This window comes from Scaptodrosophila lebanonensis, unplaced genomic scaffold, assembly GCF_003285725.1.
Source record: "Scaptodrosophila lebanonensis strain 11010-0011.00,11010-0021.00 unplaced genomic scaffold, SlebRS2 tig00000024-arrow-pilon, whole genome shotgun sequence".
Taxonomy (NCBI): domain Eukaryota; kingdom Metazoa; phylum Arthropoda; class Insecta; order Diptera; family Drosophilidae; genus Scaptodrosophila; species Scaptodrosophila lebanonensis.
The window spans coordinates 21,302,525-21,324,137 of record NW_022060538.1 but is presented as its reverse complement, the minus strand read 5'-3'; the positions used below and the strand labels follow the sequence as shown (position 1 = coordinate 21,324,137).

The following is a 21,613-nucleotide window of genomic DNA, read 5'->3' as shown; positions in this document are numbered from 1 at the left end:
ATGTTTACCCAACTTCGCCATCTGATTAGATCTTATGGCTGAATTCTATTAAAAGTTTAGTTTCAATTGAATTAGTTCGACCTTTATGTTATTTATATTGGTATTTTAAGAATGGTATACAAATAAATAATAATTTTTGGAAACAATTTGACCAATACATTTAACCATTTCCGTCAGTTTATTCTTTTGCCTATTACGATTACTGAAATATATATTTTCGTTTTATTTTTCACTCATTATGTTTAGCTTACGAGATTTTTCAACATTAGAATCTAATGAGGAACTGGTGAATCATTTCCTATGTACTTGTATATAGGCTGCATAAATCGTTATAATTTCTTTAAATTCCCGATACTTTGAAAAGTTAACGCCTTTTCTCAGCTGCCAACTGTTACAAGTTGAAAGCGTGGTGCGGCATTTGTAATTAGGTGGCAACCTCCGACTGCTATTTATTATTAAGGAAACCTAAAACAACAAAACTCGAAGCCAAATGAGTGCTCGGAATAAGGGCAAGTACAAGCGCGGAGGTGGAGGTGCCGGCCATTCCCGGAACTTTAAATCCAATCGCGATAGCGAACGCAGCCTTGCACAATGTGCCAGCGAACTGGCAATTGCGGACAGTGATACGGAAGGAAGCGATAGTAGTAGCGATGGAAGCGATTCCTCTGAGCAGGAGGGCGAGGCACATGGCCAGGCTCCGGAGTTCACGGTCGCCATGTGGGACCTAAACCACTGTGATCCGAAGAAGTGTTCGGGGCGGAAGTTGGCGCGCCTGAACCTGATACGCATTTTGCGTCTGGGTCAGAAATTTCCCGGCCTCGTGCTCACACCGGTGGGCGTCCACTGCGTGAGTCCCTTGGATCGTGAGATTGTGGCCTCTTCGGGCGTCGCCGTCGTAGATTGCTCGTGGGCCAAGTTGGAGGAGACGCCTTTCAACCGCATGCGCAGTCCACACCCACGTCTGTTGCCCTTTCTGGTGGCCGCCAATCCCATCAATTACGGCAAGCCCTGCAAGCTGAGCTGTGTGGAGGCTATTGCCGCCACACTATACATATGTGGCTTCCAGGCGGAGGCGCACTGGTACATGGGCAAGTTCTCCTGGGGTCACTCCTTCATCGAGTTGAATGAAAAGCTGCTCAACAAGTACGCGGCCTGCAAAAGCAGCGAGGAAATACTAAAGGCACAAAATGAATATCTGGAGGCGGAACAGTTGGAGCGCGATAAGCCGCGCGACCTGAAGGAATTCTATCCCTCCAGCAGCAGCAGCAGCGAGTCTGAGGAGGATGCCGAGGCCACTAAGAGTTAGTTCCTAGTTACATCGTTTGTTTATAATGTGTTTTATTTTTATTGTAGAAGCCACATCTTCAAATGGCTATAATTGAGTAAAGGATAGACGCAATACAAAAATATACATATGTGCATATATAGATGATAAATACTAGTAACATTCTCTCCTTTCCAATGCGATCCGATCATGACATATCTCTTAAAATTGTGTTTGATGTTCAGCAATGGTTGGATGCTGTTGGCATTGCTTTGAACATTTTTCTTACAATTACTATTACTAGAGTGCTACATTTTTATTGCAGAAGCCGTCTCTCAAAGTGGTTAAAAGGGTAGACCATACAAAGGTATATACATATATGGACATAAGTATATATCATCATTTTTCGATTGATGTTTTGCAATGGTTGGATGCTCATGTCAATTCTTTTGAGGTCGATCGCCTCTACTTTCGAATTATTTTATAATTCTTGCAATTTGTAGAATTGTCAAGCTTTGGTCAATTGTGTCTAGCTTTAGAATTGGAAGACCCTCCAAGACTTTAGACATACATAATTAACACTTTGTCTAAGCACTCGTTGCACATAAGGCGGCTTAATCGAGAATCACAGTTGGAAAATGGTTTATATAGATGCATTTGTCGATGCCTATTTCCATAGCTTGATGACGCCATCTCGGGACGCTGACGCTATATAGATCTGTCCCTTGTCCTTGCACATGAGCAGGTCTGTGATGGCATCGTGATGGCTGGCCGTAGGCATGTCCGGACCTGATCTGGGATTCTCCTCCGTCGATGAGCGCATTTGATGCGCATCTCCGGCATTGTTTAGGGGTATGATCTGCTCCTCAATTACCTGGCTACCATCAATAAGGCGCGCGCTGGATTTGAAATTTAAATTAAAAACGTATTCTTCACGCCATTAGCGAGTTAGCTTACTTGTAGCTGAAGGCAACCTCCTGTAGATTATCATTCGCAGCTGGTACTTTGAGGGCCGAGTTTTTTGGCGAAGCTATGTCCCAATACCTGATGCGCTGATCCGAGCTGCCCGTCAGTATGAATGGCGAGCCATCGACGACGCCGCTGAGAACGCCGCAGGTGGTGGCCGGATCATTGAGGCTTGTATTGGTCAGGACGGGAGCAGAGCTGGCCCACAGCACCGCCTGCCGCTGGCCCGACTCAATGTTCCACACCGAGACCTCGTTGTTCGACTGCGACGCTGAAATCAAATAGGACGGCTCTGTGGGATGGCAGGCCACCTTGCGAATCCACGAGTCCGCCGGATGCTTGATCTCGGCAATGGGCAGACGAAAGCGCAGATCCCAGCAGATGTGTTTGCCTCCACTGGTGCCTGTGGCCAGCCAGGATCCCGTGGGATCGGCACAAATGGTAGTGATGACACCATGACGCAGCTCGTTCTGCAGCCTCCAAGCGCTGTGCTGCATCCGCGTGTCCCAAGCCACAATGCCGCCATACAGCGTGGCATAGACAATCACACTCGGCGCCGCCTGGTCATAGGCGTGCATATCCACAATGGGTCCGTCGTTGTGCTCGCTGCAAGGGCAGAATATTACTTAAGTCCTACAGAGAATGCCCTTCTCATCCTAGAACGATCAGTTCAAGCAGTTGAATCACTTACGTCTGGTCCCGGGCGTGCTGTAAAGTCATCTTGGTGGAGTTGCGATCGATGCGCATCATCAGCAGACTGCCGTCCTTGCCACCAACGGCCAAGGACTGGCCGCCATCGCAGGCGGCGATTGAATAGATGGGCGTGTTGGTTGAGTACACTTGGCGGGACTTGTTGATGCCCTGGTTGCCGTTCAGCTTGCTGCAGTCCCACAGGCGAACAGTTCCATCGATGCTGCCGCTCGCAAAGAGCGAGCCATGCGGTCGCAGAGGCGCCAACTTGATCACAGATTCGGAATGCTCGTGCAAATGTGCTACTAGGGTGCCGTTGAGCCGCCAATTGCTCGGGTAGGGCGAGCTCAGCTTGTCATAGCTGCAACGCTGCGAGAGCGCCAACACATTGTAGCGACTCTTGATCTTCAGGCGCAGTGACTCCAGATCCTTGCGACACTCCGAGGCGCGCTCGAGCAAATAATTGCGCTCCGGCAGCGTGTACTCGCCCAGCGATGTGGCCGCGCTCACGGTGGTTTGAGGTACTCCGAGCACCATCACCCCGGAGGCAGGACTACCCGCCAGCCCGCCGCCACCAATTGGCGTTACAGCCACATCCGAGGCTGGCGAGACTAAGGCGGGCAAGTGGCCATCGCTTTGACCTGCAAGGACGAGAGCAGAAGTTCTTAGTTGATTTACCCAAAGAGATAAAATAATTATTATTCCAAGCACTTACGTGTCTCGATCGGCAATTTGTTGGTCTTATCCGCCAGCGGATACTCGTGGCAGGCCTCCTTGCGTCTGATGATAATTCGACCATTGCCTGTGGTCGCCTCGTCCGCATACTGCTGGGCCTTGTGCTTCAGCGTGATGAGGAAGGGTTTCATGGCCAGCAGTTGCAGCTCGACAGCGTCCGTCAAGCCCTCGGAGCTGAGGCGTCGGAAGAGCTGTAGTGTTTTGGAAATGTGAGTGGCACAAAGACCGACTTAAATTACCAAAGCACTTACGTTCAGCAAAGTCTGGCCCATTTCCTCGTATTGTGGCACGGCGCCCGCGCGTGTCTTGGAGCGCACTCTGTTGCGCTCCTCGAGAGCGGCCACAAACCGATTGATGTCCTGAAATCGCAGCACGCTATCGAACACCTGACGCGGTATAGGCGGCTGCACACAGTCGAGGAGAATGTGCGGCTTCTCCACCTGGATGAGCGGCGCCTTCAGAAAACGACCAATCGCCGGCATAATCTTGCACTGCACATCGATGGCGCTGAGAGTGCGCGCTGTGGTCGCAATCATGCCGCAAATCTCGTGACGAACCCACAAATTCGGATGACACAAAAAGCAGGCGGTCTCCTTGACAATTTCCGTCACTGTGGGCTTCTTGATGTGGCCCAGTTCGATGAGAGTGGTGACGGCACGTATGGCCTTGCCAATGACGAACTCTTCGCGATCGGTGAAGCCCTGCAGCAGCAGCGGCACCAATATGTCCGACGCCTGCCAGCCCACGTAGCCGGCGACACCGGCAATATTATCGTAGAAGGCGCCACGCAGGTTCTTATCGTCGTCGTTGAGGAATGTCATGATGTGGGAAAGTATAACATCGTTGGCCTTCTCCTTGCCAAAAAAGGCGCACAAGTCGCAGATGCCCGACTCCATCAACGTCTGCTTCACAATGGGCTTGGAGTCCGTCAGCAGACTGAGCACGGCTTGGCGCACAATGTCGTGCAGAGCGTTCAGCTCAGCTTCGTAGCGCTGCATGGGCATGTCGTTGGGCGCGTTGCGCTGCGTTTCTTCCAGGAAGTAAACTGCTATTTTGGCCAATGCGGCAATATTCTTGGCAAAGGCTACGCGCACAATCACCGCACTCTGCTCGCTGGACAGATCGGCTATGGAGGGCAGTATGTATTCGGGAAATACATTCGCATCGCTAAGTGGTATGTCCTTGACCATGCTGAGGCAGGCAGTCAGTGTGTCGATGGCCTGCACTTGCACCTGCACCTGCATATTTGTGGTCGGCGTTTGCGCCAAATGCAGCTTCAAATGAAGAACGTGTACGAATTAGAAATCAGGGAACTAGCAATTGGTTAAGAGTTAATAATTCTGTTAATTTTAAATCGAACTCTGTTGGTTCAGCAAAGATTTGAAATCAGGGAACTGGCAATTGGTTAAGAGTTAATAATTCTTTTCACTTTAAATCGAACTCTGTTGGTTCAGCAAAGATTAGAAATCAGGGAACTAGCAATTGGTTTAGAGATAATAATTCTTTTAACTTTAAATCGAACTCTGTTGGTTCAGCAAAGATTAGAAATCATAGAACTACCATTTGGCTTAGAGTTAATAATTCTGTTAATTTTAAATCGAACTCTGTTGGTTCAGCAAAGATTGGACGTTGAGGATTGCATGAAGAACGTGTACGAATTACAAATCAGGGAACTAGCAATTGGTTTAGAAATAATAATTCTTAATTTTTAAATCGAACTCTGCAATCAGCAAAGATTGGCCGTTGAGGATTGCATTTCCATAGCAATTCTACATTTTTAGAAATACTTGTAGTGTAGGGCTTTTCTTCGAGCATGCTATATACTTACAATATAAGGTAATATGCGGTCCAGTATTGTCTCAGACGTGGTGTACTTCGACAGCTTCTGCAACAGCTCCAATGCGGCAATTTTGGATGTTGACTGTTTGAGGCCTCTAATGCAGGAGGTGACTACCGTGATGATAAGTATAAGTCCATCCTGTTCGGGCGGGAGTCGCGCACAAGGCGTCGCATCCTGCTTCTCCTGCTCTGCGCTGTACTCGTTCTCCTGGTCGTCGGGGGTCAGATCCTGCGCCTGTGTCAGCACCTTGATGCAGTGGGATATGTCCTTGTGGAGGTGCTGTATCTTGTCATCCGGTGTCATGATGGGCATCGATGAGAACATTTGCAGATACAACTGCAGAAATGAGTAAAAATACTCGGGAAACAGTTTGCCACGCTCCTGATCCAGGTAGTCCTCGGCGCTCTTGCGATTCATCGAATTAACGTCTATCATGGAGGCCAGCAGGTTGCGCAGACGCTCGTTTTCAATGCCCTGCAAGTGTTTCTCCACCAACTCGCGCTCTCCACTACGGTAGGCAAGCAGTTGAGACAGCTCGAAGGGCGCTGTGCCCTCGGTCCAGAGCTCAAGCAAGGCGCAGCTGCAAGAAAGCGGTGCTAATCAAACAAATGCGAACTAAATGGTGAGGAAATCGGTTACCCCGCTGAAAATATGTCCATGGCTGGCAATAAGGTGTTTCCGGTGTATGTGGGCGCCAGGCGTATGATTGAATCGTTGGGCACCATGGAGACGTTGCCATCGTCCTCCGACGAGAGCGACTTGACAAAACGTTCCGGCGCAATGTAGCACGTGCGTCGTCGACTCGTATCGAAGAAGTACGTGTAATCGGCCGGATTGTCCTCCGGCAAGTATGTGGGCTTGTACGAGGCAAAGTCCGACAGCAGAATCCAATTCCACGAGGTGATCAGAATGTTTTCCAACTTGATGTCGCCGTGACAAATTTTTTGCTTGTGGCATTGATTCAGCGCACACAGTATCTGGAATGTGATCCACTTTTTCTCGAGGACCGTCAGGAAGGGCCGTGTGGAGACGCGATCGTACAGGCTGTGCTTCACGAATTCCCGCATTATATACGCCGCCTTGTCAATGAGCTGTGGATGTGGAGTAGGCGTGGGAGTGAGCAACATTTTCAAAATTGTGTGTATACCAAGCAACAACCCAGACCGACCTCAACCCTTTGGAAGGGCAAACAGTTGACAGCATTCGCCAGTGTCTTCTTAATATACTCCAGTCTCTCCTTGTGATCCTCGAGCGGCAGCGTTGGATCATGTTTCACGAATACTTTGACAACTATCAGGCCCTCGAGCGTTCGGGCTTTGGCTACTTTGAAGAAGCGCGTGCTGCCCATACTGGTGTTAATTGCATACACACATATATCAAGGAAAAAAGGGCGTATGAATATATATGTATATATACATATCTATGTACATATATATGTACATAGAAAAAGGCGTAATCCTCTCTCTATACTCACTTCGACTCGAAGATGATTTCGCTGCCAAATTGGCCAGAAAAGTAGTGTTCCACCGCATGAATTTGCGACGGTGCAATGCCGACCAATTGGTTGCCCATTTTCCTTGCATTTGCTCCCCAAATGCGCCTTAATTCTGTTAATGGTACTCCTTTTCTCCCAAGCAAACACAAATTCCACTGCAATTTTCACAGAAGCTGTGCGTAGTTTTGCGCAGGACAACAGCTGATGGCTGCTAGAGATGGTGGCATGTTTGTAGTGCGACAGGCGTTGCCACTCTTTAAGAGCACAATCAAGATGTTGTTATCTGGCAACTCCAGCGAGTCGTTGAAATTATGCCGGTATTTTAAATTGTTGCGTTAGTTTTACCTTTCATTTATGAGTCGTAAACTAAACCAGTATTCATTACTGATTTAATAAGTTATATTACAATATATTACAAATATAAGACAATTGACTTAACGACCAACCATTTAGAAAATTGCACAAATAATGTGGAAGTCTCAAAAAAAAGCCCTTAAAGTAAATGTCACAATAAATTGGACCATACTTTGGTTGATAGAACTAGAAATGGAGTGGAAAAAAATACATTTCAAATTGTTTCATTGATTAGAAATAGTTTGTTCACACTGGAGCATTATACAAATGCTTGAAAACATTTGAACTACTTTGCATTAAAATCCACTTTTTTCTACTTAAACAGTAGAAATGTTAAAATATATTTTAATTTAAATAATTAGCTGTGCATTTGAATTTCAGACTACTTTGGTTTTGTTTGCTAACCAGGACTGCGTTTATTACTGTAGTAGAGTTGGGAAATATAATTAGGGAATTTAGTTCTTTTAATTTCTTTAGTTCGATCAATAGTTCCTTTATTTATTTACCCTTTTCTTGTGTTTTTCAATGTTTTTTAAATATATTTGCATTTTTTTTTTCAATTCTTTTGTTTATTTGGCAACTAAAGAGCTTTTCAAAATTAAATATATTTTTTCAGAAAAGAAAATAACTGTTTCTTTGTACCACTTCGTGGGAGAAGTCTTCATTGATTTCATAAAATTTTTCCACTGTTCGAAATAACTTACTAGAGGGACTAAAGAAACTAGTTGCAGTAAAAGATCCGGTCGTTGGGACTAGCAGCAAATAGGATAATAAATCAATATAAATTTATATTCACTGCTTAGTTCAACGGAACTGATTCTAACTGGTTGGAACGCCACACCACTGATGCGATGGAAATGTGTGTCAATAATGCGAGAAAAACCTGAGGCAGGTCAGGCTGAAATCTATGCATACAAATCTTTTCACTTTTTATATGAAATAGAATCGTATTTTTAGAAAATACCGCCGATGGAGGTGTTTCAAAATTAGCTTCAAGGAAGCATTTTTGAAACAATTATAGAAACAACGGTGATCGTTAGTTGAGACATAAATAAGATGGGCTCTCATAGGTTTGGTAATTTTATTTCATATTCTTTATTTTATACACAGTACTTAGATTAGTTTGTGTAGAAGTTCACATAGATTTTCCATATATAGATATATCTGCTAGTAAGTATATTAATATCCCATTTACATATCAACATCGTAAAAATTGTCGGTCCAATTAGCAAAGTTAAGAAACGATTATCAAAGATTTTGGTGAGCTTGGGGCAGCGAACATATAGAGGGGGGTTTGGTGCATGGGTTGATCTGAAAATCTTGCTATATGCTACAGAGATGTGCGACGCTATAAATTAAATAACATACGAGGTGCCGCCAGTGCCCGTGGAATATCGCCGAATATTTGTGGATACCAGAGATACGTAAAGGCATTTGAAGAGAACGTTGAATGGAATGGGCGAACGCTGTGATGATAGACAACTACTACGACGACGGGTGACAAAAAGGACGACGGCAAAAATAGTTCCAGAGAGGAACCATGAATCCTGCAGCTGCTCATTTACACGGTATAGGTCTTGGGCACAGCCCCGGGATAGTCGAGATCGTACATTTGCGTCTTAATGAACGCCACCTTGTTAGCGGGCTCGGGACGAACAGTGGCCAGACCATTTTTGTAGGCATACTCCAACACCTTCTCGGCAATAGCAATCGAACAGTTGACAATCGAGGTCAGAGGTGGGTACAGACTGCCCTTGTTGAGATCCTCCTTGGACACCAGCTCGGCCAGACGCTCGGCGGCTACGAGGAATACCTCCTCGGGTATGGTCAGCATGCCGGCGCAGAGAACTCCCAGAGCGACACCAGGGAATATGTAAGAGTTGTTGCCCTGGCCAGGGTAGAACTTGCGGCCATTGTAGGTGACGGGCGGGAAGGGGGAGCCCGAGGCGAAAATACATCTGCCCTGTGTGTGCGTGTACGCTTCCTCGGCTGTGCACTCGGCCTTGCTGGTGGGGTTCGACAGGGCGAAGATGATGGGCGTCTCATTGATCTCAGCCATCAGCTCCAGAATCTCCTTATTGAAGGCTCCGCCCTGGGCGGCAGCTCCGATCAGAACGTTGGGACGCACACGACGCACGGCCTGCTCCAGGGTATCGATGGGGTCGTGGGCCTGAGCGAATTGCAATTTGTGCTCCGTTAAGCCACCCTTTGGACGGTCACGCACGATGACGCCCTTGCTGTAAACAAATTGACGATTGAGTCAAGTTTCGCTTCAACACAACAAATGAACTATTTACCTGTCCACCATCCAGATGCGGGATTTGGCCTCGTCATCGCTTAGGCCCTCGGCCTTCATGGCCATAACGCACAAATTGGCAATGCCCAGAGCAGCCTCGCCTGCGCCCAGGAACAGCAGTACGTTGTCCTTCAGCTGCGTCTTCTTGATCTTTAGCGAAGCCAACAATCCGCCGACGGCCACCGAGGCAGTTCCCTGGATATCATCGTTGAATGTGCAGTAATCGTTGCGGTATTTGGCCAACAGCTTGAAAGCGTTCGCGTTGGCAAAATCCTCGAACTGAATGAGACAGTTCTGGCCAAAGCGCGACACGCATGCGCGCATGAATTCGTCGATGAATTCGTCGTAGAGCTCGCCAACGGGGCGTTTCTGGCGCAGCCCTATGTAGAGGGGATCGTCCAACAGAGACTGTGTATTCGTTCCCACATCCAGTGTGATGGGCAGGCACTGGCTTGGCTTGATGCCGGCCAGGGCAGTGTATAGGGCCAACTTGCCCACAGGGATGCCCATGCCATTGGCGCCCAGATCGCCCAATCCCAAAATGCGCTCGCCGTCTGTCACGACAATGGCGCGCACATCCATTTCCGGCCAGTTTTTCAGCACATTGTACACGTGGCCCTTGTCCTTGATGGTGATGTACATGCCCTTTGGACGCTGGAAGATCAGACTGAACTTCTGGCACGCCAGACCCACAGTGGGCGTGTAGACGAGCGGCATCATGTGGGCGATGTCCGATGCCAGCAGCTTGAAGAACAAGCGCTCATTCCGCTCCGACAGACTAATCAGGTACATGTACTTGTTCAGATCGGTTTCCAGGCGGTCCAGCAGGGCGCGGGCATGCGCCAGTTGCTCCTCATCGGTGCGCACTACGTACGGCAACAGCCCGTGAATGCCCAATTGCTGGCGTTCCGCATGCGTGAAGGCGAGACCCTAGAAAGTAGGAAAACAATTGTCAATTTGTACGACAATTCCGAAAATATTATATGAACTTAGGGACTTAGGAAGTGTGCTCATAGAACATAGATGAGCTGACCATTGAAAGCCTCTTCAAAATTGAAGAGTGTGTTCAATTAAAAAATATGTTCTACTACTTAGAAGGTGGGAAGGAAAGCAGAAATCATTTTCATTGCATTGGTTATCTCCACCTATTTACACGTGGAAATGTTTTTGTTCTGTCTGACCTGCGACGACATCGTTGTCACACACTCCTATGGCCCACATATCATTATCATATGTATCATCGCATTAAACTAACGCGTGAGCAGGCGCGTGCTTCTCTCAGCTATCAGCGGCTTCACGACTGGCGTGATTGGTGGCTGTTTCTGACCTTTGCTACATTTAATTGCCGCTCGCTCGCTCGCGGCACACGCCTCCAGACTCGACTGAGAACTGAGATTATTGTTTGCCCAAGTCGCAGTCGTCCCAACGTTTCAAGTTCAAAGTCAGAGCAAACACTTGTAAGTTGGTGTGCGAATAATGCGTCAAGCAGCCCATTCGAAGCCCAAGTGCAAACCGGTATTCAAATGCGTTGACGTCTTTTCTATACGCGTGTGGCAGGCATTTCATTTTTTGAAAGTAAGCTCCATGAGTCAGCGCTGGCCTCGTTACAGCGCCAATTGCTGAGCCTAGGCGATCATTTTTTGTGCAATTATTACAGATATTTTGAAATGTACATTTAGTTGGCACATTTCTCGTGTTGCAAGCTAAGTTAGAAGGTCAAATTTGAGCTTTCTTTAATGGGAGTATGGTGTATGGTCTAGTACTGGGTGTGAGAATCAAATTAAACCTTTTTCGCAATTCATTAATTCAACTAATTGCTTACTCCCTACCAAAAACTGTTCGCTGGCTATGAAGAGATATCGCGACTGACGATTCCTGTTTCTGGCATGGCAGTTCATGCGGCTAATACGTGCACCTGGCCTGAATGCGGGCTTATTACATCATCTATGCGGAATTAGTCATTAACTACACGTAAATATGCACAGTTGGTGGTACGATTAGAATATTTTTTGTTAATAATTGACAACAAATCGTGACCGCACAAAGACTAACTAGGGACGCTCATAATAAAGTAGTATTACCCGGTTCTATTCTTAATCTTACAATATGCTTAATTATGCTAAAGTGCTGACCATATATGTGCGAGTTTCAAGATGAGACTATTGTTTAACCGGGACCTAATCGGAATGCGGTTTTTGCTACTGGAAAGAACTGATGAGATTTGTTTGTAGAATTGTTTCCTAATGCAAGAGATTTGAAGATAATTGTACAGATTTGCTGTAAAGGCATAAGAATAAGAACTTTCGAAAACTGGTTACCGTTACTCAAAATTGAATATTTTTAGGCCCCAATACTTATGGGAGAAAACATTCCAGAAACGAAGAAGAAGAAGCACCCATAGATAGAAAAGAAAGCTAACAGTCAATAAAGATTGTAGGGGTAGTTCATTGAACACTATATATTTCAAAAGGCACAGGAAAGAGACTCCACTAAGAAATTAATCAAAATTAATCTATCACTTAAAAGGTGTTGAAAGCAAATCTTTTCAATAGTACTAATTTGTAAAGGCATTTAAGAAGAAGAAAGTCTTCATATTTCTAACTTTTTTCAAAACTAATCTTGAAATCACCTATGTAGGTAATATTGCATTGAGGCTTTCCTTTTATACAAACATTTGTTATTTATATCTTATTATAATTTGCAAATAGGAATTTGTATTTATTAATCATTTTAAGCGGCGTTTGTGATTGTTAATATATACCCTCTTGAACATAATTTGTCTTCGATTTATACTTGTAGTTCTTGAAATGACAAAAAAATACAAAACAAAATTCCCCAAATAATCGCCACATCATCATATTATTGTAGATATTTACATCTTAATTCATGATTTATATCGCCGTCATGCAGAGTTGGATATACATATGTATGTTTGATTTCCCAAAGGTGTTTATGCGTCACAATTAAAAACGGAACGCACCGCTCGCTGCGGGTAAAGCCCTAGCGATAAGTTCACAAAATGCGCAGTCATGCTGAAAATGCAAACAATTTCATCACAAAGTGCTAACTGACGAGCAATTTCTGGAGTAATTTCTCTCCCGACTGGACAAACATGCTCCATAATGCAACGCACCGGAACAACAACTGGAGCATTCAAATTTAATCTAATCATGGTATTTGTTGAGCTTGTCATGCGATGTGTGCGTGTGCCCCGACCTGGGGAACTGCCCCCAAACAGACTAAATAAACTGAACCCGGAATAATTGAAAACATTTAGGAATAAATTTTACGTGCATGCCGCTCCGTTCGCTGCCAGCTTATATACTTGTAGTTTTATGAGCTGTTAATTGATAAATTGTCGATGGATGGAATTGTGTTTAGAGACCGCTGGCGATAATGAAAGCCATCGCACCTTTGCGCTACGTCATCGATGCTGGTGAAATACATTCCAAATATATAGTATACTATATGTGGAGGTATAGACTGATTGTGGAAACGACACCATTGACATTGAAAGTGCCGGAGTGCCGGCATGCCCGATAAGCGTGCGAATGCGTACGGCACTTCACTCGAACTTGGCAACAATCTGACCTCCCCCCCTGTCTGGCATTTCGCTTTGGCTTTCAACACAAGCTCACAAAATCTGTTACACTCCATGGCGTATACGTAATAAGCGATTACGCATAAATTTCAACGACAAAATTGCATGCAAAGAGGCAGAGAAAGAAAGAAACGAGCAAACAAAAAACAGAAAACAGAAACCAAAACATTAATAAATCAGCTCAGCTCAGCTCAGCTGATGTGTCTTGCCCGACCTACTGGCTAATGGCGAAGAGATAATGTGTCGGCAGAGCAATCAGTTGTCAGATGATGAAAGCACCTTAATCAGCAATCCGCAGTCCCAGTCCAAACGGATGCACAGACACAACAATTATGCACAAATTGTTGCCGCTCTTTTGTTTAGCGTCTTGCCTTTGTGGGTCAGTAGGGGCTGCATTGTCTCAAGGTAGCGCCAAAAGTGGGACAGAGGGCGTCCATTATGGGCACAAAGTTCAAGTGTTGACCACTAGTTTCTTTTAATAATGTGTTTAATGTTCAGATGCCACAAATTCAAAATGCTGTTATTAGTTAACAACTAAAGCTTTGGCCAGACATGCAAATAATTGGAGATTATTTTTAGAATTGCACGAGTATATCATGAATATAATGTTGTTTAAACAAATAAAGTTTTATTTAACAAAGCACTACTAATTTGTGTGCCAAATTTTTGTGCAAATTACTAGTCTGTCTGGCCCCAGCTTAAGTTATTCATCATGCTAACTGTGAAGATAAAAAACAAAGCTTTCAAACTTTTAAACAACTTTTAAAAAATATATATTGAAAATGCAAAACATTTTGCTATTTCCCATAGCTCTGAAAAGAAAGGTGGGAGGACTTTAAGGATTTGTTGAAAAAGAAGACCATTTCTATTGGATTCGTTGCATTTCAGAAATGTTAAGGAAAATATTTCTATATTGCCTCTATATGGAATAAATAAATAAATTATATTTATATATTTCAAGCAGTTCCAATTGGAATAAATCACTAATGGAAAAGCTGCACAGTAATAGACAGTAGAGGGCATTTCATAAGGCACTTGGCCATATCACGCTCAACAGTAGAGGGTATTTGACAAGGCACTTGACTATACCACGGTCAAATAGTACAAAAAACAGCCGATACATGTTGTTCTGGTTTTAATTAGCATTATCTTTGCTGCTTATACTGTTGTATTTATTTCGGGCCACTGATAATGCCCCAACCACAAGCACCGCCTATTATCACTTTCCGCAAGAAATCACGCTGTTTGCTTTACCACAACAAAGCCCAGGGAGTGTTTTAGTGTAGGTCAGTTCTCGCGTTACTTATAATTACATTCGGAATCAGCCTGGAGTGGAAAAATTGCGGTTACCACGCGATAAAGGGCCTTAAATTTTCCATTGTTCATCGGACGCGACTGTCTGTCAAGTGTCTGCTATTTTGATATTCTATGAAAAGAAATTGCTGTAAATGTAAACAATGTTTACACACTGCCGATTGCATTCGCGTGCACTCTTCTGTGCGAGTGGCCTGAGCAGGCATCAGCTGTTCTTGAGCCAATGAAGCAGAAATGGAGAGCAAGCGAGAATGTTGTGAATAGAGAGGGAGAGAGCAATGAATTGGAAATGGGAACGGGAACTTTCAATGCACTTCTGAGGCGATGCTGTAAGCCGCCCACACAAATGCCCTTTATAGAGGGCCAAGTGGAGGCAATAAAAAGGGAGGCACACGAACATTTAACCACTAGGAAATTGAAGTACAAGTATGTATGTTTAAAATGTTTGCAGGATAGTTTTGAATAATTTACTAAGAGCTGCAGATAATGTGAAAAGAAATTTAATGAATCTTTTTCAGAATACTATTGACTTTCCATTTTATACAGAATTCATTGAATCATTCATTAACGGTCGGAATGCCTCGAAAATTTTTAAATGCTCATGTAAAATGCAAAAGCCATACTGTTTTTGTTGTGACGAAGCCGTAGCAAAAAAAAAAAGTAGCAATCATGCGCACTCCCCGTGTTCGCTCTATTCTATTCTCTCCCTCTCACTATATTTTTCTCTCTCGCCTACGCTCTCACAAACTACACACTTATTAACCGCACACTCGATAGGTAGCGGAAAGTTTGTAGAAAAGAAGAAGGCACAGACAGCAGCATCTGCAAATTGGCAATGAACTTGAATTGCATTGTCATTCTGGGGTGTTTGATTCAATTAGAAATTGTAAAGGAGGTTTACAACACTGCCAGACGGTTTTAAAAAACTGGCAACTATTTGGACTTTAAACTAAATCGAAAGTGCAGAGCTTGGCAAAGTGTCTTGCGATTATTCTATCAAGATGGTAAAATCATTGAGCTGGGTCCTCAACAAAAGGAGGTTGTATGTTATAGTTTTTCGATTTGATCTGAAAAAATAGTTTGTAAAACACAAAATAAATCGTTCTTTTGTCTTTACAAACTGCTTGTTGCCAGGCACTAATACAGGTGCTTATATTTCTCTATGGAAATTTTGATAGTGAGAACAGCAGACTAGTTAGTATACACATGTTTGTTGTATCTTGTTGCACAGTGTAGTCAGAAGTTAATTGGTCAATTTGATGGAAGCCCACAAATAATAATAATAATAAACGCTATCGATTTTCTATGCTAACATCGTCAGCAACAAATAAATATCAAAGTATTGGGCTTCCAGACTGATTGTGTGACTGGCGCGTGTGTTCCGAGTGGCTATGTCATCTAAAGGTCAAGCCAAAGCGACGCAAGCAAGCCAATGAAAGCGAGACATGCTGCCAAAAAACATTTCCAAATTGTGTGGCAGCTGCCGTTTTTTAAATTTCCTTAATTATTATTTATTTATTTATGAGTGCGTTCTTTTAGTGGCAGTTGAGAAATGTCAAGCACATTGGAACGAAAATAGACACGGACGTGGCTAATCTGGCCAAAGGGCGACCGAAATTCTTTCGACTACCTCAAAAAATATTCCAGCTGGGCACACAATTTGTGCCGCTACTGTTGCCCAAACAAGTTGCCGGGCACATCCTACATCGAACAAAGCCAAGGCTAGAAACCCACCCCATCGCGGCAATTTTTGTGCGACGGTAATTTTCCACTCTTCAAATACTGATGGGATTTACTCTAGGAGGATTGTAAGGGGACACTCACCTTGTTGTAGCGCTTGTTCCTTAAACGCTCCAGGCCCGAAATGCTGCCAACGATTTCGTTGTCGCCAGGACCCCAAATGCCAAGGCGATCGCGTGGTGCGTACTGATCTATGGACACGGCCTTGCTCATGGTGGAGTAGTTGCGCTGTTGTTGGGTGTAGTTGGACTGATGGTGAAGAGCCTGAAGGCTTTTCTGTAGTTCTTGAAATTCGTGCGAGGATAAAAGTGGTGGCAAAACAATTTGCTCGCTTGAGTCCGATGTCGTTGTTGCTGTAGTTGCTACCGTGGAACCAATTATTTCTGATTCTCGTTCGCTCGCCTCGCTTGCTGTCGCCTCGTCGACGTCGCGTTGCGTACTGATTTGTGTTGTTAGTTTTGCAAAATTGGAAAGCTCGTATTCGAGTGTCGTAGTAGTCGTCGTCGTTGTTGTTGTTGTTGCGCTCGTATGATTTTTACACAAACGACTACTGCGCCATTTTTGCGCCGGCGTCGGCGTACAGCTACAGTGCGTGCTTGTGTGTGTATGGGTGAGCATGTGTGTAGGTGTGGGTTTTGCATGGTGGTTGTTGTTGTTGTTGGTATGGACGCTATTCGAGCTCAAATCAGCTGTTTCACACTGACAGCTGGTGGCGTTGCCAACGGTATGACCAATTGGTATTGTGGTTTTGTAGTACTCATGATGATGTTGCTGTTGTTGTTGTTCGTGCAGCTGCTGCTTCTGATGATGGTGATGATATGGGGATACTTGGCCATTGGAAGGGTTGTATGAGTTATTTGCCGTTGGATACACCGGCGTGCTGTCAATGGAAAGAGCATGGGAGGTGGAAAGATGAGAAAGAGCGTGAAAAAGTGGAAAGAGAGAGTAGTGCTAAGTCATTAGAGAGTGTTTGTGGCACATCAACTATTTGCGTAGGCATGTGTTTGCGGGAAACTAATGGCAATTGTATAATGAATCTACACCGCAGAACACTTGAATAGGTACAAGTTTAAGAATTCACAATACCAGATACAAATATCTCTGGAGCAGTTGGTATTATATGCTACATAGGTTGAATAGGCTCAAGAGATTAGAAACCAAGCCTCACAATATTTGTACATACATAAAAAAATTAAACTTCATTTCAGATCAAAGACAATTTTTGTCTGCCAAATAGGAAATTTGGCTATATTTTACGCTGCAACAACATTTCTAATGATGACCTATTTTATGGCCAGGTATTCCAGAAAACCTTGTTACCATAACTTTTTTTAAAGAATATGTTATTAGTTTCTAATTGAGATGAAAATCTTAATCAATATATAATATTGGAACCTTTAATTCTGTTTCAAAATATTGGAGTACTGAAAAAACTTAAAAGAGTATTCTTTTTTTTATTAAAACTGGAATTGATGATAGTAGGTAGCTATCATAGCGATATGATATTGAAAAAGGGCTTTATTGAAAACCTTCCGGTTCCAGATGATGATCTGTGCGTAGAAAATATTACATTTTAGACAAAGAGTGGTCGATCTTTATTTTTAAGGTATTTTGAAGTTCTTATTCAAAGTTCTTGATGCTTACATAAAATGAGAGTATTTAGCTAATATGGTATTTCGATATTTACCATTATTTCTACTTATTTTCTATGCCAATGAGATATATTAGAATATGCTGCAATACATTTGTAGATACATTAGGTAGGTGTTTGAAAAGTCTGTCGGATTTAAGTGACATAACTAACTAATAAATCTGTGCTATGTTGACGCTGTTTTTTGACTTTCAAATGTACTTAGTGTGTGTTCAAGTATACGAGTATATAGCGGATCTGAGAAGTCGTTGCAGCAGGAAATATCTTAAATGAGCTGTTTTTTGCCAGACAGGGCAGACAGACAAGGGTCGCAGACATCTCATAGATTGGCATTTGTGGAACACACACATGCTAAACAGGTGATGGATGGATGGTATTGGGTTTTGACAAAAACATGATCCGCTGCTATATGTGTGGCTGCTGATAAGCGATAATGCGAATCGTGCCCCCTTTTTTTAATAAACAATACTTAGCACCATAGACTCACAGAGACTGGACCCGTCCAAAGGTTCTGTAGGAGCTGCGCAAAACGACGTACATATTGTACTTCTAAGTGTATATACGAGAATTTTTCAACTAGCTACTGAGACGTTTGTATATATGTGTACTTATGTATTAGTTTAATTGATTTTTAGTTGCTAGTGTTCTCTCCACAGACGCAGTACTCCTGTCTGTCACTTTTTCACTTTGACCGAAACGTCGCGGCACACAAAATGTACTGAATGCGCCAATTGGAAACATTCTGCCGTCTAGGCTTTTGTTTTTACAATCGCATTAAATACATACATACATATATTTTCGTATATAAGTATGTAGTTTTGTTGATGTTTGCTTTGCATCGTTTCGAGCGCATTAGGGCGGAGAGGTGTGCGGCTTACAGGGACCCATGTATGCGTACATTGAACTGATAATTGCAGGGAATATCAGTGAGGGCATGAAAACATTTCGACGGGGCATCTAAACTATTAAGGAAATACAGTTAACGATCGCTAGTGTAAAACTATTGATGTCTCTAAAGCAGAGCTGGATCCGATTCTGTTTCCTTTTTTCCAGATCGATACACCAATTAGAACAATCGTATTAACAAAGTTGGAATCTATTTGTAATGCATTTGAACCTTTTTTCAGTTTGAAAAGTACACGCGAGTGCATGAATATCATTCAGAGTTTGTAATTGAATGGAACAAATAGGATAATTGTAGTTCTTGAAGCTCTCATGCAACATACTTTATTTAATTTTAATTTATAGATGTACGTTAAGCTTTTCCAGAACATTCCATAAACACGACCTGTCTTCATGCCCCAATTGGTTGCAGCAGCTTTGGTTTATAGTATTTTCCAACTTTTTTAATTCTGTGGTCCTCCTTCTAGCCATTTCATGATATTGAAAAATGTGCAATGCTATTTTTGCTTTGAAATAATTGAGGAGGGTTCGCATTATATGGTGGCTTGTTATAAAAAGTAGGACATATAGTACATACTGTCTGTTCAGTAATTATTGAAAAGCAATTCATTTTGTTGGGTTAGGCGCGGTCTACTTCAAGGCCTGGCCTTGAGCTTGAGCCGAGTCGGCTTTGTTTTGGTTGCGCTTTTTGCCCAACTATTGTATTTGTTACAAAATTGAAAGTACAGCGCGAAATGAAATACAACAACAAATTGTAGAATCATACATACATACATGCCAACAACCTTCAGAAACATACCTATGTATATACTTGTATAGATATAGTATACTATATAATGTTATGTGCATTTATTGTTCATGACAAGGGCGCTAAAGCAGGCACCATTCGCTCTGTTGCCGTTCGATAATTTGTGTCGAACATGCAACTTAATTCAGCTTTAGACATTAATTAAAGCGTCAATTGAACACGCCCATAAGCCTACCGCCCACCTAGATATACCCGCGCATATATGGGACTCGTTTGCGTTTGGGTCTTAGGATCTGGCACGTGCCTTCTCCAAATCGCCTGTGAATCGCTGATAAAACGCCAGCAAATCACATCGTTAAACGCTAATTACAGGTGAAAGGTGTGTTAATGTTTGTGTGAACATGGAATCAAAGGCAGTGACTCGATATAACGAGTGGATGGGCGTGGCCAGAGTGCTGTGTGTGGTTCCAGATAGACGCCTATTTCCTATTTGTAATTAGAATGAAGATGCGAGTGCAACACCCTTTTTGAATTAAAAGCAGGAAACAACTATTGATTTGTTGATAATGTTTTTGCTTTGAATCGGACTTAAGTTGGAATTTAGGTTTATTTTTCGATCCAACTCTCATTAAAATTCAATTTCGTTTCTGCCATGGAAACAAAGTTAATTCTAGTTCAAAGGCTGTCGGAGGGGAAAAGTTAAGTACAGGGTATTCAAGAGTTGGAATGGCACGATTTTAACTTTTTACGCATTTAAAAGAGTTGGTTTTCCTTCTCAAATACATACAGTTGTGAGAATGTCTATATGTGAGCTATATATCAAATAATTGGTTTATTATCTACGGACGTTCCAATTTCTTTTGCTTTTAATAAAAATAGTTACAAAAACAACTGACTTATGAATGGAATAAGAATAAGTTTGCTTCAAAAATATTGTAAATATTTTATTACATGTAATATTTTGCACCAATGGACCACACTGGGCGAAAAAGCAAAAGTTGGGGCATATAACCAAAAAGAAAAATGTTAAAATACAGAAAACAATTCTTAGTATTTTGATAGAATATAGACCAAGAGATAAAAATACAAGTGTCCAAAAAAATTTTTTTGCAACCCTGGTATTTTTACGACGTCCTCAAAGTCCGATGATTTTAAGCTTGATTACTTTGAAAATATTTTGCTGCTACTGAAATTGTTTTTTCATTCAATTTTAAACTTTTTGTCTTTGTTGATAAACTTTGCTTTAAAATGGTAAACACCGATAAAGGTATGTTGAGATACGAGTGGGCGTGGTCCGATTAACCTACAAGTTTTTCCAATTTTTATATATGTATGTATATTACTACAATCAACTGTACCAAATTGGAAGTCCCTGCAAACCGCATTTTATTTTATGCCTCAACTTTTGCTTTTTCGACCAGTGTGCATTTATGTATTAAAGTAATGTTGACTTAGACTCCTGAGATTATAGCTTAATCTCGTTAGCCGGGATAACGTGGACATTCTAATTGGACACTTGACAATTACACACTGCATTACACAGCAAAAAGCGTTCCCATCTGAATCTATCTGTGCTATAAACACATTTACAGAATAACATAATGTGGGTGTAAACATAATACTCGTCGTCTAAAAAATTTGCATGCAAAAACGAATATGAAACGAAACTTCGACAAATCAAGATTACTAGTTGCTTTCATTGGCCTTTTGTTACTAGAAGAAGCAACTTAAGGAGTCAATCGAGATTGTTTATTCTTTCTTAGGCCAAACATTTCTTTTTGGATGGCCAAACTTATCAGACAGCTCTCGAAACCCAACGCTTTGTCTGCTCTTTGGTTTTTGTTTTGTTTCTCACCCATTTTCATCGAAATTCCTAACGGCATTGCGATCGGCGCAAATGGAACTCGAATTGCCCATTTTAGAGCGGTTAATTAAATGCACTTGTTGACAGAGTTTTCGGTGAGTATGCACCTAAAAATATATATGTATATATATGTATATAGTATGTATATAGGG

At 42.8% G+C, this 21,613-nt stretch overlaps 3 protein-coding genes across 3 annotated transcripts; 1 reads left to right on the top strand and 2 right to left on the bottom strand.

The window, feature by feature from the left end:
• Positions 1–479: 479 nt before the first annotated feature.
• LOC115621237 (ribosome biogenesis protein TSR3 homolog) lies at positions 480–1,433 on the top strand. The gene has a single exon (XM_030514828.1). The coding sequence runs from the start codon at positions 491–493 to the stop codon at positions 1,304–1,306; it is 816 nt and encodes a 271-aa protein (XP_030370688.1). The 5' UTR covers positions 480–490; the 3' UTR covers positions 1,307–1,433.
• Positions 1,319–7,119, bottom strand: LOC115621236 (phosphoinositide 3-kinase regulatory subunit 4). Its single transcript, XM_030514827.1, has 9 exons — positions 6,970–7,119; positions 6,664–6,844; positions 6,135–6,586; positions 5,484–6,075; positions 3,907–4,929; positions 3,636–3,846; positions 2,922–3,561; positions 2,222–2,836; positions 1,319–2,163 (listed from the first exon to the last, which is right to left on the bottom strand). The coding sequence occupies exons 1-9, from the start codon at positions 7,065–7,067 to the stop codon at positions 1,932–1,934; spliced, it is 4,044 nt and encodes a 1,347-aa protein (XP_030370687.1). The 5' UTR covers positions 7,068–7,119; the 3' UTR covers positions 1,319–1,931.
• Positions 7,120–8,411: 1,292 nt separating this feature from the next.
• On the bottom strand, positions 8,412–21,590 carry LOC115622011 (NADP-dependent malic enzyme). The gene is made up of 4 exons (XM_030515866.1): positions 21,453–21,590; positions 16,380–17,175; positions 9,642–10,570; positions 8,412–9,581 (listed from the first exon to the last, which is right to left on the bottom strand). Exons 1-4 carry the CDS (start codon positions 21,512–21,514, stop codon positions 8,906–8,908), a joined length of 2,463 nt encoding a protein of 820 aa, XP_030371726.1. The 5' UTR covers positions 21,515–21,590; the 3' UTR covers positions 8,412–8,905.
• Positions 21,591–21,613: the final 23 nt, after the last annotated feature.

Excerpts from the sequence above, each read along its gene's own strand:
- LOC115621237 (XM_030514828.1), top strand. The coding sequence starts at position 491 with ATGAGTGCTCGGAATAAGGGCAAGTACAAGCGCGGAGGTGGAGGTGCC.
- LOC115622011 (XM_030515866.1), bottom strand. The coding sequence starts at position 21,514 with ATGGGCAATTCGAGTTCCATTTGCGCCGATCGCAATGCCGTTAGGAAT. Across the intron at positions 17,176-21,452 it reads AGGAATTTCGATGAAAATGG|CACGCCGGTGTATCCAACGG; the intron begins GTGAGAAACAAA and ends TTCCATTGACAG. Across the intron at positions 10,571-16,379 it reads GGAACAAGCGCTACAACAAG|GGTCTCGCCTTCACGCATGC; the intron begins GTGAGTGTCCCC and ends CCTACTTTCTAG.
- LOC115621236 (XM_030514827.1), bottom strand. The coding sequence starts at position 7,067 with ATGGGCAACCAATTGGTCGGCATTGCACCGTCGCAAATTCATGCGGTG. Across the intron at positions 3,562-3,635 it reads CAAATTGCCGATCGAGACAC|GTCAAAGCGATGGCCACTTG; the intron begins GTAAGTGCTTGG and ends TCGTCCTTGCAG. Across the intron at positions 2,837-2,921 it reads CAGCACGCCCGGGACCAGAC|CGAGCACAACGACGGACCCA; the intron begins GTAAGTGATTCA and ends CTGCCCTTGCAG.